This window comes from Penicillium atrosanguineum (genome assembly GCF_028827265.1).
Source record: "Penicillium atrosanguineum strain IBT 20685 chromosome Unknown utg000007l_segment0_segment0, whole genome shotgun sequence".
In the NCBI taxonomy this organism is placed as follows: domain Eukaryota; kingdom Fungi; phylum Ascomycota; class Eurotiomycetes; order Eurotiales; family Aspergillaceae; genus Penicillium; species Penicillium atrosanguineum.
In genome coordinates this window covers 1,063,049-1,077,977 of record NW_026623139.1, presented here as the reverse complement: position 1 = coordinate 1,077,977, position 14,929 = coordinate 1,063,049, and the positions used below count along the sequence as shown (strand labels likewise).

General features: G+C 52.0%; 5 protein-coding genes across 5 annotated transcripts; 4 read left to right on the top strand and 1 right to left on the bottom strand.

Annotated features, from left to right (window-relative positions):
• Positions 1-2,266: 2,266 nt before the first annotated feature.
• N7443_008607 (Riboflavin synthase-like beta-barrel) lies at positions 2,267-3,268 on the top strand (the record flags this gene model as incomplete). Its single annotated transcript, XM_056888663.1, has 1 exon — positions 2,267-3,268. One exon carries the CDS (start codon positions 2,267-2,269, stop codon positions 3,266-3,268), a length of 1,002 nt encoding a protein of 333 aa, XP_056737965.1.
• A 2,884-nt stretch (positions 3,269-6,152) lies between these two features.
• N7443_008606 (uncharacterized protein) lies at positions 6,153-7,133 on the top strand (the record flags this gene model as incomplete). The annotated part of the gene is made up of 1 exon (XM_056888662.1): positions 6,153-7,133. The coding sequence occupies one exon, from the start codon at positions 6,153-6,155 to the stop codon at positions 7,131-7,133; it is 981 nt and encodes a 326-aa protein (XP_056737964.1).
• Positions 7,134-7,373: 240 nt separating this feature from the next.
• N7443_008605 (nucleoside deaminase) lies at positions 7,374-7,919 on the top strand (the record flags this gene model as incomplete). Its single annotated transcript, XM_056888661.1, has 1 exon — positions 7,374-7,919. One exon carries the CDS (start codon positions 7,374-7,376, stop codon positions 7,917-7,919), a length of 546 nt encoding a protein of 181 aa, XP_056737963.1.
• Positions 7,920-9,403: 1,484 nt separating this feature from the next.
• On the top strand, positions 9,404-12,227 carry N7443_008604 (uncharacterized protein; the record flags this gene model as incomplete). The annotated part of the gene is made up of 5 exons (XM_056888660.1): positions 9,404-9,454; positions 9,514-9,553; positions 9,613-9,638; positions 9,703-10,030; positions 10,084-12,227. 5 exons carry the CDS (start codon positions 9,404-9,406, stop codon positions 12,225-12,227), a joined length of 2,589 nt encoding a protein of 862 aa, XP_056737962.1.
• Positions 12,228-12,914: 687 nt separating this feature from the next.
• N7443_008603 (phosphoribosylaminoimidazole carboxylase ADE2) lies at positions 12,915-14,799 on the bottom strand (the record flags this gene model as incomplete). The annotated part of the gene is made up of 4 exons (XM_056888659.1): positions 12,915-13,111; positions 13,170-14,127; positions 14,185-14,282; positions 14,334-14,799. The coding sequence occupies 4 exons, from the start codon at positions 14,797-14,799 to the stop codon at positions 12,915-12,917; spliced, it is 1,719 nt and encodes a 572-aa protein (XP_056737961.1).
• Between the last annotated feature and the right edge of the window lie 130 nt (positions 14,800-14,929).

Below are 14,929 nucleotides of genomic sequence, written 5' to 3'. Positions count from 1 at the left end.
TAAGCCGGTATTCCAGAACATCAACCAGGAAATGGTCTCCAGAACTTTAGCAACCACTCCGCATTGGGGACCGTTTCAAATGCAGGGCGATGATCCTTTTGCCTGTCATTAAACGTGCTCTGGACAGTGCAGCACAGAGGCAGCATAAGTAAACTATTAAATATTGGCTTTGGATTTATTGAAAGGTGTGGCCTTTGTGCCGGATGTATCCGATGGCATCGTTCAGGGACCAAAATTTAGACTTTGATTTCAGCAGCCCCACGAAAGCATGTACTAGTACTATACGAGATTTGAACCATGGAAGCATAGGTTTGTCCCTGACCCAGAGAACGAGTTCGATAAATAATTGCACATCCGGGCCGTGGCAATGCGCGGATAAGTGGGTCTATGGTGATCGGATCTGGCAGGCGTGAGCATTCGGAAGGCCTCTGTTGGACAGAGAGGCCGGCTGAGCGCGAAAGTCAATCTCAGTTATCTGCACTAAGCCATTATTTCCACAGATTGTGGGTTTCTCTGGAAGAAGGACCGTGAGATTAGGATAGCCCACTTGGGGATGTTGGTTTTAGTGCGGACGAGCTCAGTCCGACTTCTTCCCGGGGTAATGATCGGGGCCATGGAGCCCCCTAAAGCACGCAGAATGTTCCACGCATGACAAGTGTCACATTGCCACGTTGATATGAAATGTTTCTTAAAAATCGGTAGACTACTGCAAATAGGCAGCCCACAGTTATGGTCAACGGTTGACACTATTCAGAAAGGGGCGAACTCTGAAATTGGAGCTGAAATGATCAGTGATGCAGGTGGCTAAGCTAAGCTTCGATGTTTGGTGCGATCGATCTGAAAGTACCGAGTGGCTTGCCCATGCTCAAGCTAGCCACCATAGCCGCTACCTGGCGTGTTCGTCCGCCGTGAATTCTTGGGCTTTCACCAAAAGGGGACGAGGGACTCTTCCCCTGCCAAGCAGCCGCGATGGACCCCGATTAACCCGGTTAACCCCCTATCCACGAGCGCAAGGAAAGTGGGTTGCATACGATCTAAAATTTGATTGGAGAGGAAGACCCTAGTTTTCATTAAGGGTCTAACCTGCCTGAGCAGATGATCTTCAGCATGTCAGCGCCAATTTGTGGGGTTGTCAGGTTCGTGGCGCCTGTCATTGGCCGTCACCTTCCGCAATGCACTTTCTCCATTCCGCATTGAACCTTCTCCGTAAATCTTCTCGGCATTTTTGGGAATTTTGCCTTCCAAGAGGCGTTAATTAGTCCTGTAGATCGTACTCTTCGCGGAGATTACTCCGAGGGTCTTCAGAGACGGGATAACAAAGAGATGAAAAGTTTTGCACTCGATATCTCGATATCGAAAAAGCACGGAGAGTACACTTCTTGCCTAGTCCTGAATTCATTGATGTTCAGGAGATTAAGAATTCTCTCAAAATTGTGATTGTTTACCTCTTGCCGGATGGGCGGAGCTCGTACCAAAGTTCTGGCGCGGGCAACAGATCGACGGTGCTATTGCTCTTAGCCCGGAGGTATTCGGTGCCCACTGGGCCCATATAAGCTTGCGCTAGCCAGCCAGGGTGTACGATCGAATGACGATGAACGTCGATCTCCATCTTCTTTCATCCGCCTCGTTCATCCACCTTTATCCTCATCCACCGTCATCCACCTCCATCCACCTCTACCCACTCTTCTGTTACAACTGTCGATCTCAATTTGGAGGCATGTGGTATGGGTGCGCGGGTTCTCCGGTGATCTCCGTATCGACCATCCAAAGAGGAATAATCCAAATCAATTGCCTGTTCTGGAACTCTCATTAGGGTTTACTATTTTTTTGTGATGATACAATCGCTCACTGAAATCTTGTTTTGTAGAGCTGTTGACTGAAGGTATGGGACAGGTTCAGGGATAGCGACATGGAACCATAACAGGGGCTATGTACAGATGGCTTCGACATGAGAGGACCCTGAAGATGGTCCACGGGGAGGACCAGACCCTATTCCGAATTCTCTATCCAACGGATTGGGTTTGACATGATGGAGTAATAGTCCCACCAGCCAAAAACGAGTTTTATACATAGACTAGGGCTCGATGTTCCACGATAGGGGACCAGGGATCCGCAGCCACAATTGGTCATCGATTTCTCGCGGGAATCTTTGTATAAATACTGCTGTGGCTGCTCCTGCCCTAAACTTTCCTCTCCCATCATTGTCACTCTTTTGGATCATCCAACTCCAGTCACTCTTTTATAATATCCTTACACAAAATACACAATGAAGGCCTCTTTCTTTGCCCTCTTCGCTGCGGCTACTGCTGCCTTTGCCGCCCCGACTCCCGCCCCTGCCGCTGGTCTGTCTGACCTGACCGACCTCGTCAGCCTTTCCAGCATCAAGGGTCTTGCTGATGATCTCAAGCTGGGCGATGTCACCAAGGAGCTCAAGCTCGATGAGCTTCCCCAGGTCTCCAGCCTCGGTGACCTCACCAAGCTCCTGAACCTGGACTCCTCTGCCACCAACGGCAAGGCCTCCAAGACTCCCATCATCCAGAACGGTCACGTCCTCCAGAACCTCGGCCCTGAGCTCCAGAACATCCTGGTCATCACCGGCCCTAACGTTGGCTCCCTGCTCATTGAACTGAGCCCTGAGGTTACTGCCCTCCTCTCCGGCCTTGGTCTCGGTGCCCTCGGTGCCCCCGTCGGTGGCATTGTCGCCTCCGCCTCCGGTCTTGGTGGTCTCGTCACTGGACTTGGTCCCTACGTTAACGGCCTCGTCACTGTCCTCGGTGCTGATGTCGGTGCTCTCCTCGTTGGCCTCTCCCCCGAGGTCGCTGGTCTCGTTTCTGGTCTCGGTCTCCCCACTCTTGGCCTTCCCATCGGCACTGTCATCGCTACCGTCGGTACCTCCCTGAAGCGCGGTGAGATCGTCCAGGACATCGCCCCCTCCGTCGGCTCTACCCTCCGCGTCACCGGTGCCAACGGTGAGGAGCTCCTCGTCAAGCTGTCCCCCTCCGTCGCTGCTCTCGTCTCCGGCCTCGGCCTCCCCACCGTCGGTGTTCCCCTCGGCTCCGTCCTCACCACCGCCGGCCAGGGCGTTAACAAGCTCCTGAGCGACCTCTCCATCCCCATCACCAACGTCCTCACCATCACCGGTGACGACGGCCAGGACCTCCTCATCAAGCTCTCCCCCGAGGTTGTCTCCCTCGTCTCTGGCCTCGGCCTCCCCACCGTCGGCACCCCCGTCGGTGCTGTTGTTGCCACCGTTGGCAAGAACCTGTAAATTAGACAGATAATGTCTAAGCAGGGCATTTCTTACGCAGCTATGGATAGCGTTCCAGGAGCCTTGTGAATACCCCCTCCACAACCTGTTTGTGTGCATATATTGGCCCATGGAAGGGTGCTTTTTCTTGTATGAACTTTTTTTTTTTGGAAGACTTTGGGATTTTTTGGTGTCTCGTCTTCCACCCATTTACCATTTTTTTCTTATCTGGTCAATGACATTAACAATATAATGTTCACGGAGTACACTTCCCTTGAGCATAAGTTCAAACTTTGTGACTATAATGTGTACTACTATTGGAAAGTAATTTTACGTCTGTCTACAAACTAGAATTCCCAGGTCTTTAAGGCCTTTAAATGATCGTAATCTATCCATCCATCTTGGTTGCCTACCCTGGCAGATGGCATCGCACTTGGTATTTCGCAAAAGCTCAGATGTTCAAACGAACTCCAGACGGTTTCTCCGTCACTTTTGTTCATTGCCCAGATGTGCAACACTTGAAGCTTATATATTTTGCTTGGACTTAATAATAATTTCTAATTAGAAGTAGATACTCAAAGGAAAATTTTGCTCAAAGTAAGCAGGGACTTATTCAATGGCCACTGTTCGTGAATATATTTCAAATGTTAATCGACCCCTTTACACCACCTATGATGTGCACGCGCGGTTGGGGATGCTTCGCTGCCCGAAGTTTGACCCGGGTGACTGCTTCATTGTGTCTAGGAACTCAAAATGGATTCGTTTGGGTTGTAGCCGATCATCTCTGGGACTATGAACTCTACGCCGAGCAGGATGCCAGGGCCGAGACCTTCGATTACGTGCGTTTCTCGCTTGAAGTAGATGGCCATTTCACCCGCTTGGTTCTTTGTGTTCATATAAATATCAATAATGACATACTCTGAGGTGGGATAGCCTGGAGTATCGATACGACACACTTTGCATATGATTGATACAGGTGATCGCTTAATCTCAATTCCTTCCTTTGGTTCTCCTCTCCTAGGACGGTTCGGTCGACGAGAGTTATCGAGGATCCGAGTCGCTGCACACTAGTCTTTGAGGGCGATCCGAATCCTAGGAACAGTAAAGGATCATTTGAAGCCGAAAAGAAGCTCATGGAACTTTTCCCAGTGGCTGCGCTGACAGTCCATTTGGGAATACGCATCAAAGCTGATAAGGCGTCCTCCTGGACTTCAATGTGGCATGTGGGTAGAAAATGGCATGGGTGATTAGAAATTTTTGGCTCACACTAATGACATCCATTGAGCTCAACCGAGCTATTAGCTACCATTTATCTTCAAGGCGAGAAATTACTCCACAATTAAGTCTATGCTTCACGGGTCGGTTAATATTTCCCCGTACTCTATTTTACGAAGGATCTCGTGTCGTCTAGATGCATGGTATCCACAGGATCCACCCCCGGAGCCAAGTCCCCCACGCCACCCTTTCACATATCTAAGTGAATGCCATTGGTGTAGATCTTGGATCGAAAACTCGTCTTCTGCTTGTTAAAAGAATCGATTAGAGCACTAGAAGAAGAAGAAGAAGAAGAAGAAGAAGAAGAAGAAAGAAAGTGCAGGGTGACCACATGACTGACTCCGATGTTCTCACGCCAGCGGATATTGCAGACCGGGCAGTGTCAAGTTTCATTGGAATCTAGAATCTATACCCTAGATTGACCACATTGCCATGTGCATCAAGAATCTAACCGTGTGGATACCGGGTGGCAAGAATCACGGTCTTAGGTCGGTGGCCCTGTGGTCATGTGCCCCAAGGAGCACGTGCCCGAATGCCTCTTTTGGCACAGATGGGTTTCAGTGCTGCTCGCGTGTGACCTCCCACTTCCACTTCCAAGGCGTAGCATCGGGTTTCTCTGAATGGAGCTATATCCAACAACCCGTGATTCATAGCCAAATCTATCAACTTCCATGGCATTCCGAAGGTGTGCGGCCCGGCGCGTTTACTGCACATGTGATGATGTTCTCGACTTTTCGACCAGGGCAGATGGAAGTAGTTGGGCTAAACGTTCCGCGGAACGGTCTAAGTTCGATCTGTCAGCCTAGTTCCACGGTCGCAAAGAGGCTGCTCCAATCGTTAAAGAGTTAGGAGATCCATTTGCGTCTTTGGAACGTGACAAAGATCTTAATCAGGTTCCGGTAAACAAGTTGGGAAATGGTATCCAACAAGTCGAAGTCTATACAGTTGTGACGGCAATGCTGTTCCGGTTGGCCGTAAAGTTTGATTAGTAAAGTGCGCGAATAATGGGCGCCTTATCTCTGAGCACTGATCAATGGAAGACGCCTGATAACCACCTGAAACCGGGGCCCCCCAAACGAACATGTGGTCCTATTTCGGTCTTCAAGAGTGTAGACTAGAACATCGAGGAAGACTGAAAAGTGATGAAACCCCGCCTACGCTCCAGCCTCCCATGTGCCAATAGAAGCGCGCTTATACCTGCCACCCACTGGGCGCCGTTATCGGGGTCAGCTAGGTTAGCGTTTGGCCGTACCAAGAAAATGTCACCTATTGCCGCAGGTTGCTCGGAGTTAATCATACTCCTTTCCCCACATTATATGGTGCTTCCGCCAATGGTGCTGGGGAGATATCGCATAGATAGGTCGGCTATTATCTCGTATTCTCCGCCACCTCCTTGTACCTTTTTTTTCGCCTCATATCTCTCTCCGCACTTTTGTTCTCGAACATGCAGTTCTTCTAATCCCCTCCATATACATATACCTAGGGTCTGTATACGCCTGTGTATGTATATGGACTGCTCTCTTTTTCTATGACTTAATTTGCCCTTCGCTTTGCTTCACGCTCCTCTAATGACCTTGTAACCTTGCCTCCACTTGCGGTTCCACTCGACTGTCGCAGAGAGAATGCTCTTATGTCGAGCTACGATATCCCCGGTAGCAACTTCGGTTTAGCCGAACGGTCTATCACCAACTTCGCCGAGCGCACTGCAGTGGCCTGCCTCATCGGCGTAGCATGGTATAATGCATTAGAATTGATCGTTCTGTGCTTCACCACGTTCAAGCGGTATGGCGGTTGCTACTTCTGGTGTCTGCTCATCTCATCCGTGGCCATCATACCCTTCGGCCTCGGATATCTCCTCATCATCTTCAACATCTACAACAATCTCTTCCCAGTAGCAATGGAGCTCATTGCCTGGGTGTGCATGGTGACGGGCCAGTCCCTCGTGCTCTGGTCGCGATTACACCTCATCGTTCAAAATCACACCGTCCTTCGCTGGACACTCGCCATGATCATCGTCGATGCGATCGTCTTCCACATCCCGGCCTCCATCCTCGAACTCGGCTCCCATTCCAACAAATCGGCTCTCTTCACCCCGGCGTTCAATATCTTCGAGCGAATACAACTGATCGCATTCTCATTACAAGAAGTAGTACTTTCAGCAGTCTACTCTTATGAAGCAGTGCGCCTCCTCAATCTCCGCCCAAGGGGCCACTACCGCGGCACCCTGGTCCAGCTGCTGATCGTCAACTTGGCCATGATCCTAATGGATGCCGCGGTGATCGGAGTCCAGTATTCTGGCCTCTTCGACATCCACGTCACGCTCAAAGCATTCGTATACAGCGTCAAACTCAAACTAGAGTACGCTGTTCTCGGCAGACTGGTGATCTTCACGGAAATGTGCGGCAGCAGCTCACAACCCACCGACCTCTCGGATTTCGTGGATCTCTCTTTCCATCCAAACCAAACTGCGGATTGCGATAGTCAGGCGCATATGATTGCCACGCCCGAGTCTCCTCTGCCGCAGCGCCTAGAGGTCGCTCCCCAGAAATCCTCCGACCCACGAATATCCGAAACATCGGGTGGCCCCAGCTCGAGTAATGAAGCTTTTTGATGATGGAATGACTGTAAATAATTATCTTTGCCATTTTATATAGCGCAGCAATATATTTTGCACATGAAAAAAATTTGTAACCTGTTTGTTGAAAGAAGGGAAGCACTTCCCCTCTTCTTATCATCGGAGACCGCCGTACACCAGCGGACATGTCTTGGCTTTCGTCCACCTCAAGATGTCAGGATCAAGTCCACCTCAAAGTTCGCCTGCCCACCACGTACCTTGATCCTCAACTCTACAATGACCCAGCCTACTAGTCCTAGCAAGCAGGACGCAAGCCGATCCACGGTCCTCACCCCCCTGACCCCGACACAACTCGACACGGGCGCATCCAAATGCCTCGCCCTCCAAGCTTCCGCCCAAGACATCCATCAAAAGCGCCCATTCGTGGCAATCCTCCTCGCGCCAGACAATGAGACACAGCTCATGTCATCTCTCTCCCTATCGCATGTGCGCCACGCCGAATGTGAATTGGCGCGCAACGCAGCCGATAACTACTCCTGGGACTACCTCGCCGGATGCACCATGATATCAACCTGGGAGCCGTGTGCCATGTGTGCGGGAACGATCTACTGGGCGCATATCGGACGATTGGTATACCTCGCGTCGGAGAAGACTCTGCAAACGTTGACAGGCCAAGGGAATACGGAAAACCTCACGCTAGACCTCCCTTGCCGGGAGATCTTCGTTGCTGGTCAATTTAAGGTGGAGGTGGTTGGGCCTTTGGCTGAGTGGCAGGAGAAGGTGGCTGGAGATAGTAGGCGGTACTGGTCGAAGCATGGCTAGGGGGCTAGAAGGTTTCACATAGATAATATTATGGTAGTCGCCATCGGTTGTTCTTAGTCATTCTGTGGGATCAGGTCGCACGCAAGTCAGGATGGACCCGGTCACTAGCGTGCCCAGTTCGTCGTCATCACTAGAGCCATCACTAGAGCTATCACTAGAGCCATTGTAGAGCACCCTCGTACCCATCCTTATTTCGATCTCCAGGCAACCATGCAATTATTATGGAGCATGGGAATACTTTGCAATCTACCGAACAATGGGCCACACTTGGCCCATCGTCTCCACGAGTTTTGATCGAGAGGCCTATGATGGTCTCCATTGCTGGATATAAACTCCACAGTGGGGTAATTGCCTGGAGCTTTCGTCACCGTCCACAAGGAACTTCAGCGGAAACAGCACCCCAGGAATTTGTCAAGCGTGCCAGCCCCTTACCCATTTAGAGAATGAATTTTTTTTTTGTGCTTTGACGGACGGGGCCATGTACTAATATCGAATCTAAGGTCTCTGCTCTCATTTTTGTAGGCCTCATACATTCTACCGGACCCGAGCGTCGTGGCTGTGTGCGAGTCGGTCAACTCGCGTGCTGATCAACTCGCGTGCTGATCGCGAGCAGGGCTAGAGTCAAGAATTATTACATAGTCTGGTGCAGGGGTGCAAAACCGGTCCCACTGCGACATACACCTCGTCCCGTGCAGTCCACGACAGCTTGAATTTCTCGGAAGAAGAATATCGTACGATTGACGTCAAGCTGATGCGGAGGAGATACTGGTTTCGGAGCCAACACAGTTTGGAAATGGAACGTCCTCGCCCCACTGCCAAGACTCCACTCGATCTGGCAATTTCAGCAGATCGTGGGCCTCAATGCCTCGATGGGGTTTAACGCAAAGAGCTGGCTTTGCACTAGTGGCGTGTGCAGCTCGATCGAGGCCAGAAACAGAATCCTGGGAAACCCAGCCTTATGATAGTTGCCAGCTGCTACCTGACAGCTACCAGCTACCAGCTACCAATTACTAGCCACAGGCTGTAAGCATAGGTCTATAGGGACGTATGGCTCATGGCTCATGGCAAACGGCAAATGGCAGGCAATAAACAGTGACGAAATTACACTTCCAATTATTACAATTGGGGGAATAACAAGCCGTGCGAAAGCCACGAAGGGATGACGTCAGGAGGCAGTTGCGTCAAGGAGTAACTTGGGTACCTCCTTCCTCCTCGTTCAAGTAGGGATTGCCTCGTTCCTTGCCCTTTATATCTTTCGTCATCCCTTCCTCGCTCCCCTTCTCCCACATACCTTCCTTCATTCTTGTGATACCCCCCCCCCCTTGTTTAAGGAAAAAAAAGCTTCCTCACTCCACTAATCCTAATTCCCACTTGTATGTTTCCTTTGATCTCGCATACAGGGTCGCGCTAATCTGGGGCTCCAGAATACCCTGACATATCTACGAACTTGTTCTCCTTTGTACACGATTGATACGAGTTTCATCATGTCTTCCAAGGCCGTGAATCGTCCCACCGACACCAAACAGAAGGAGAAGGTATGCGCCGGGACCCAATGGAGGGTAATTGGTCGCAGGGATCACTAACCGGACCCTAGGACATCAACCAGAAGCTCCAACTGTTCGGTATCTTCCATGGTAAGTCCTCTCCAGTTACCCAATTCGGTCAATTGATCTTGTCGCTAACGCCCCTGAAGCTTTCAAGAACAGCAAGCTCCCATCGGTTAGTTCCACCCGGTTTGCGACCGTCCCTCGAAGAACTCGCTACTAAACACCCGTCCATACAGAACAAACAGTGCGATGTCGCTCTTAACAGCGCCTTGAACTCCAAGGTTCTTGCGTCGCCTCCTTCGGAGCTTTCCGATGAGGGCAAGGTCCTCGTCGCGGACGTGCGCAATGTGATTGAGCATGCCAAGAAGATGCTCCTGACCAAGAACCAAGGCGAGCTTCTTCAGGACTTTATCTGGCAGGCCCAGCAGATCACTGCTGGTGATGCCAAAGCCCCCAACGTGCCTGTCACGAAGGAGGATAGCAAGCAAGATGCCAACAGGGCCCTTGATGGCCTGAAGACTCTTGGTACTCTTCTGCTTACCAACGGCGAGTTCAGAAAGATCTGTAAGTTCTCCACTGCTGCAGTTTCCATACCCACCTAGTCTAACACCACTCAGTGAGCGATGCTACCGTCCTCATGAAGGATATCGCTGCCGACGCGTCCCAGAAGGCTGCCAACCAGGTTCGCCCCTCTGAAGAGCAGCTGGCACAGATTGACGCTCCCGCCGAGGAGAACGTCTGGCACGAGAAGCCCAACATCAACAAGGATGATCTCAAGTCCAAGTTTAAGAAGAGGAGTGACAATGCCAGCACTGGCTCTCCTTCTGTTGCCGACTACGAGACTACTGGCACTGCCGACCGCGCGATTACTGGCACTGCCGACCGCGAGATTACTGGCACTGCCGACAACGAGTCTGTCACTCCCTCGGAGATGAGCCGCCGCAAGAAGTACGCCAACCAAACCAAGGAGTACCTCCAGGATAAGATCCCTAAGGAGCGTCGCGAGCAGACCATCTGGCGTCTTAAGAAGATGGTCATTGAGGTTCAGGGCCACGCCGACTACCAGCAAGCTATTGAGACCCTTCTGGATCTGGCTGAGAAGTATGCGGGCCACACCAAGGACGTTACCTCGCAGAGTGGCTCCGCTGCTAAGGACGTCCGCTCCACCGATAGCGTGAAGATTGTTGAGAACAACTTGCGCACTCTCATTGAGCGCTTCGCCAACAACACCTCCCTGTCTAACTTCTTCGAGTCTCTGAACAACATCTACCGCGATGCCGACCAGGACCCCGAGCTACGTGGCTGGTTCTCTAGCATGGATACCTTCATTCGCAGGGCCCTTCGTGAGCAGGGCTTTATTATGGAAGAAGAGTGCAACCGCCAGTGGAATGACTTGTATGAGAAGGGTCGCTACCTGGCTCGTGAGCGCTACCGCAACCACACCGACAACATCGTCGACCAGATTAAGTTCCTGGCCGACCAATTCGAGAGGGACCCCCAGAACAAGGCTTTCGCCGACTCCATCCAGAAGCTGTTCCTCGACCTCGGCCGCGACTCCAATGGCAAGGTTGTCTTCAAGAAGCATCTGCTCACGGATATCCGCGACATCATCCTGCCCGGTATCTTCGAGAACGTCCGATACGTTCCCATTCCCCGTATCGAGGTGTCTGACCCCATGGTCGACGTCGTGGTTGAGAACCTCGTTATTGAGAGTGACAACTTGATGCCCAACGTTGTCGAGTTCGGCAGCGACAACTACTTCCGCTGGGGCCGGAAGAAGATTAGCAACAAGCGTGACAACAAGATCATGATCGCTGGTTCCGGCATCCAGGCTGATCTCCGCGATGTCAGCTACTACATCAAGAAGAAGCAGGGCTTCCCCTCCATCACCGATACCGGTATCATGGATATCTTCCTTGGTGGCGAGGGCTTCAGCTTCAAGATTGCTGCCTCTACCGCCGATAAGAATGATAAGCAGCAGCACTTCGTCAAGCTGGACAAGGTCTCCGTGAACATCAAGAACATGGACATCAAGCTCCGCAAGTCCAAGCACAAGGCTCTCTTCGCTACCTTCAAGCCCCTGCTCTTCCGCGTGGTTCGCCCCGCTCTCGAGAAGGTCATCGAGGGCCAAATCCGCAATGCTTTCCAGAAGGGTGATGCGTACGCTCACGAGATTCACACCGAGGCCACCAAGGCCCAGGAGGCTGCCCGTGAGGACCCCGAGAACGCCCCCACCATTCTCTCCCGCTACGCCGATGCCATGCGCGCTCGCGCCCAGGCCAAAGCCAAGCAGGCCGAGGCCATCATGCAGCGTGACACCAAGGTGCAAACTGTCACGACTATGCACGACTCGATTTTCCCTGACATCAAACTGCCCGGCGGTGTCTCCACCAAGGCCACCGAATACGTCGACCTTGCCAGGAAGGGTGAGCGCTGGGAATCGCCCATCTTCAGCATTGGTCACGCCAACGAGTCCACCGATATCCCTACTCCGGGCCCTGTCACCCGGAAGGCCCCCACCGCCGATGGCACTGTCGGACAATCGGGCGTTGCTGGGACCATCGGCCACACAAACGGCCACACCAACGGTACTCACACCACCCTCCCTACCAACGGTACTCACACCAACGGTTTCTCGCGCGAGGTTGATCAGGCCTTCGTCAACGACAAGACGAAGAACCTCAGCGACGGTGTTACCAATGGCGCGCACGCCGTCACCACCGGTCCCGCAGTTGTCACCTCCGGTCCCACAGTTGCTTAAGAATGAAGCACGAGTATAATACTTTGCTACGATAATGTCTCGATGACATGTGCAAAAACGACATATCCACTATGTGGATGCAAGTCCGGGGTCTTCCGGAATAATTTGGCTTCTCTGTTGTTTTTCCTTGTGTTTTCGTGATTCTTTTTGGCTTACTGCTTATGATTTCCCCCTTTTGCAAATCGTTTGTATCTTGTATGAGTACGGCTTTTATTTGTCCAGTCGGTAGCCTAATACATAATGCCACCACTTATCATGCGTTGAATCCTTAAAAATGGTATATTATTCTACAAATCATAGTCTTATTAGTAGTGTCTTTGATCATAGCTTAAATATGACCTGGTATGGCTGTGCCCCAGCGGGATGTGGGCTTCGGCCAGCGGGTCCAGGTCCACTGCACCTCCACCACCGACCCGGCCCTTTCGGATAGAAACACAATATAAGCTTAAATGAACCCTTCGATTAAGTGATCGTTATAATAACAGGACTCCACTTCTCATTCAACCTACGGTAGAGGTCATGCACATGTGTAAAATTCATTCATTGTCGTCTAGATCTGATATAATAAACGCCTTCTGCTATACAAGACACGAAGACCGTATCTATCCTCTGCAAAGTTTCTGAGACCTATTTTCCGCAGGCTTTTGGGTTTCCGTTAAAAATATTTGAACATAGTTCAGAGGCGCTTTACATCTGCTCGAAGTACTTCTCCCAGCCTAGTTCCTGGAGCTTGGTTCCCTTCTTCTCCATGTTCTCGGCGCGGGCTTCTTCAGCGTATTTCTCTACCTTGGCCTGGATAGCGGGATCGAAGGCGCCGATAATGCGTGCGGCTAGGAGGGCAGCGTTGATGCTGTTGTTGATTCCGACGGTTGCGACGGGGACACCTGATACGGTGGATTAGCTGAATTGAAGATATTATGAATAGTGCATAAGTTGACTTACCACGGGGCATCTGCACGATGCTGTACAGGCTGTCCACGCCGTCCAGGGAACTTCCCTTGACGGGCACACCAATGACAGGCAGCGCGGTGTGAGCGGCGGCCATACCGGGGAGGTGAGCAGCACCGCCGGCGGCAGCAATGATCACCTTGATGCCGCGCGCGGCAGCCTCGGCGGAGTATTCGGCCATATAGTTAGGGGTGCGGTGGGCGGAGGTGATCTCCACGGCGGGCTTGATACCGAAGTAACTCTCCAGCAGCTTGAGACCGGGCACCAGAGTCTTCAGGTCACTGTCGGAGCCCATGACAACAGCAACCTGGGGAGCGGGCTCGGAGAGACCGGAGACAGCGGCCTTGGTCTTGATGTCTTTGCGCTGGGCACGCATGTCATCCACGACGTCAATGAGAGGCTGGATAATAGTCTCGGCCTCGTGCATAGTCGCAGCGGTGACAGTGACGTGGCCCATCTTGCGACCTGGCTTAGCGTCACCCTTGCTGTACAAATGAATGCTTGCATTAGGGATAGAAAGCGCGGCCTCGGTGGCCCTCAGGTGGGAATCAGGAGTAGCGCCACCGATGATGTTGAGCATGATCGAGGGAGTGCGGAGCTCAATGCTCTTGGCGGGGATCGGAAGGTCGACGATGGCCCGCATGTGGCTGTCGAACTGCGACAGGGCGCAGCCCTCGATGGTCCAGTGGCCGGAGTTGTGAATGCGGCTGGCGATCTCGCACAGCATCAGGCTGTCGTCCTCGAGGAGGAACATCTCAACGCCAAAGGCGCCCTTTCCTTCGAAGGCAGAGACAGCCTTGCGGGCAAGGGCCTGGGCGGCCTGGTTGATCTTCTCGGAGACGTTCCGGGCTGGTGCGTACACCAGCTTGCATATTGAGTCCTCCTGGACGGTCTCGACGGTGGGATATGACAGAACACCGTCCTTGGTCTTGATAGCCATGACAGCAAGCTCCTATATGATAGATTCATTAGTTATAGTCTGAGCATTTTGAAGTATAGATTCACGAACCATTTTGAAGTAGGCCCATTTCTCCGCATACAACGGACGGTCCTTGAGAGCCTCAAGAGCCTCGGGAATATCGGCTTTGGAGTTCACGCGGAAGTTTCCTGCAATAACATTAGCATGAATTCCACAAAGGCAACGCTAATGCCACATACCCCGCCCATCATATGCCATTGTCTTCGACTTCAACATCATCGGGTAGCCCAACTGCTCTCCGACCTCGGCCAATTCCTCGGGTGTGTTCTTAACTAGCTCCCGGTGATCCGCCATAGGGATACCGAACTTGCGCAAGTGCTCCTTCTGGTTGAACTTGTTCTGAATCGTGCGGATAGCCTGCCAAGAGGGCTCCATGCGGACTTCGGAAGAGACCTCCTCGAGCGCATAGGTGTCAACGTGCTCGATCTCGGCAGTCAATACATCACAGGTCTTGGCCAATTGGCGAACGGCCTCGCGTTCCTTGAACGAACCGGTGACATGGCCGTCGTGAAAGCTGATCTGCTTGGCCGGGGAGTTCTCGGCGTCGAGGACGTTGCACTGAATGTTCAATCGGTTGGCGGACTCGACGAGCATGCGACCAAGCTGGCCGCCGCCGAGGATTCCGACCTTGGGCGAGTTCCACATTGTGATGAGCGAAATGGGTTGCTTTTCGTGGGGAAAGAGTCATCGTGAACTGCCCCTCCACCGAAAATTCGCGGAGAGTCACGTGGTACTATCGATAAGGGCCGACGTAAGCCAATCAAACGCCGATGCC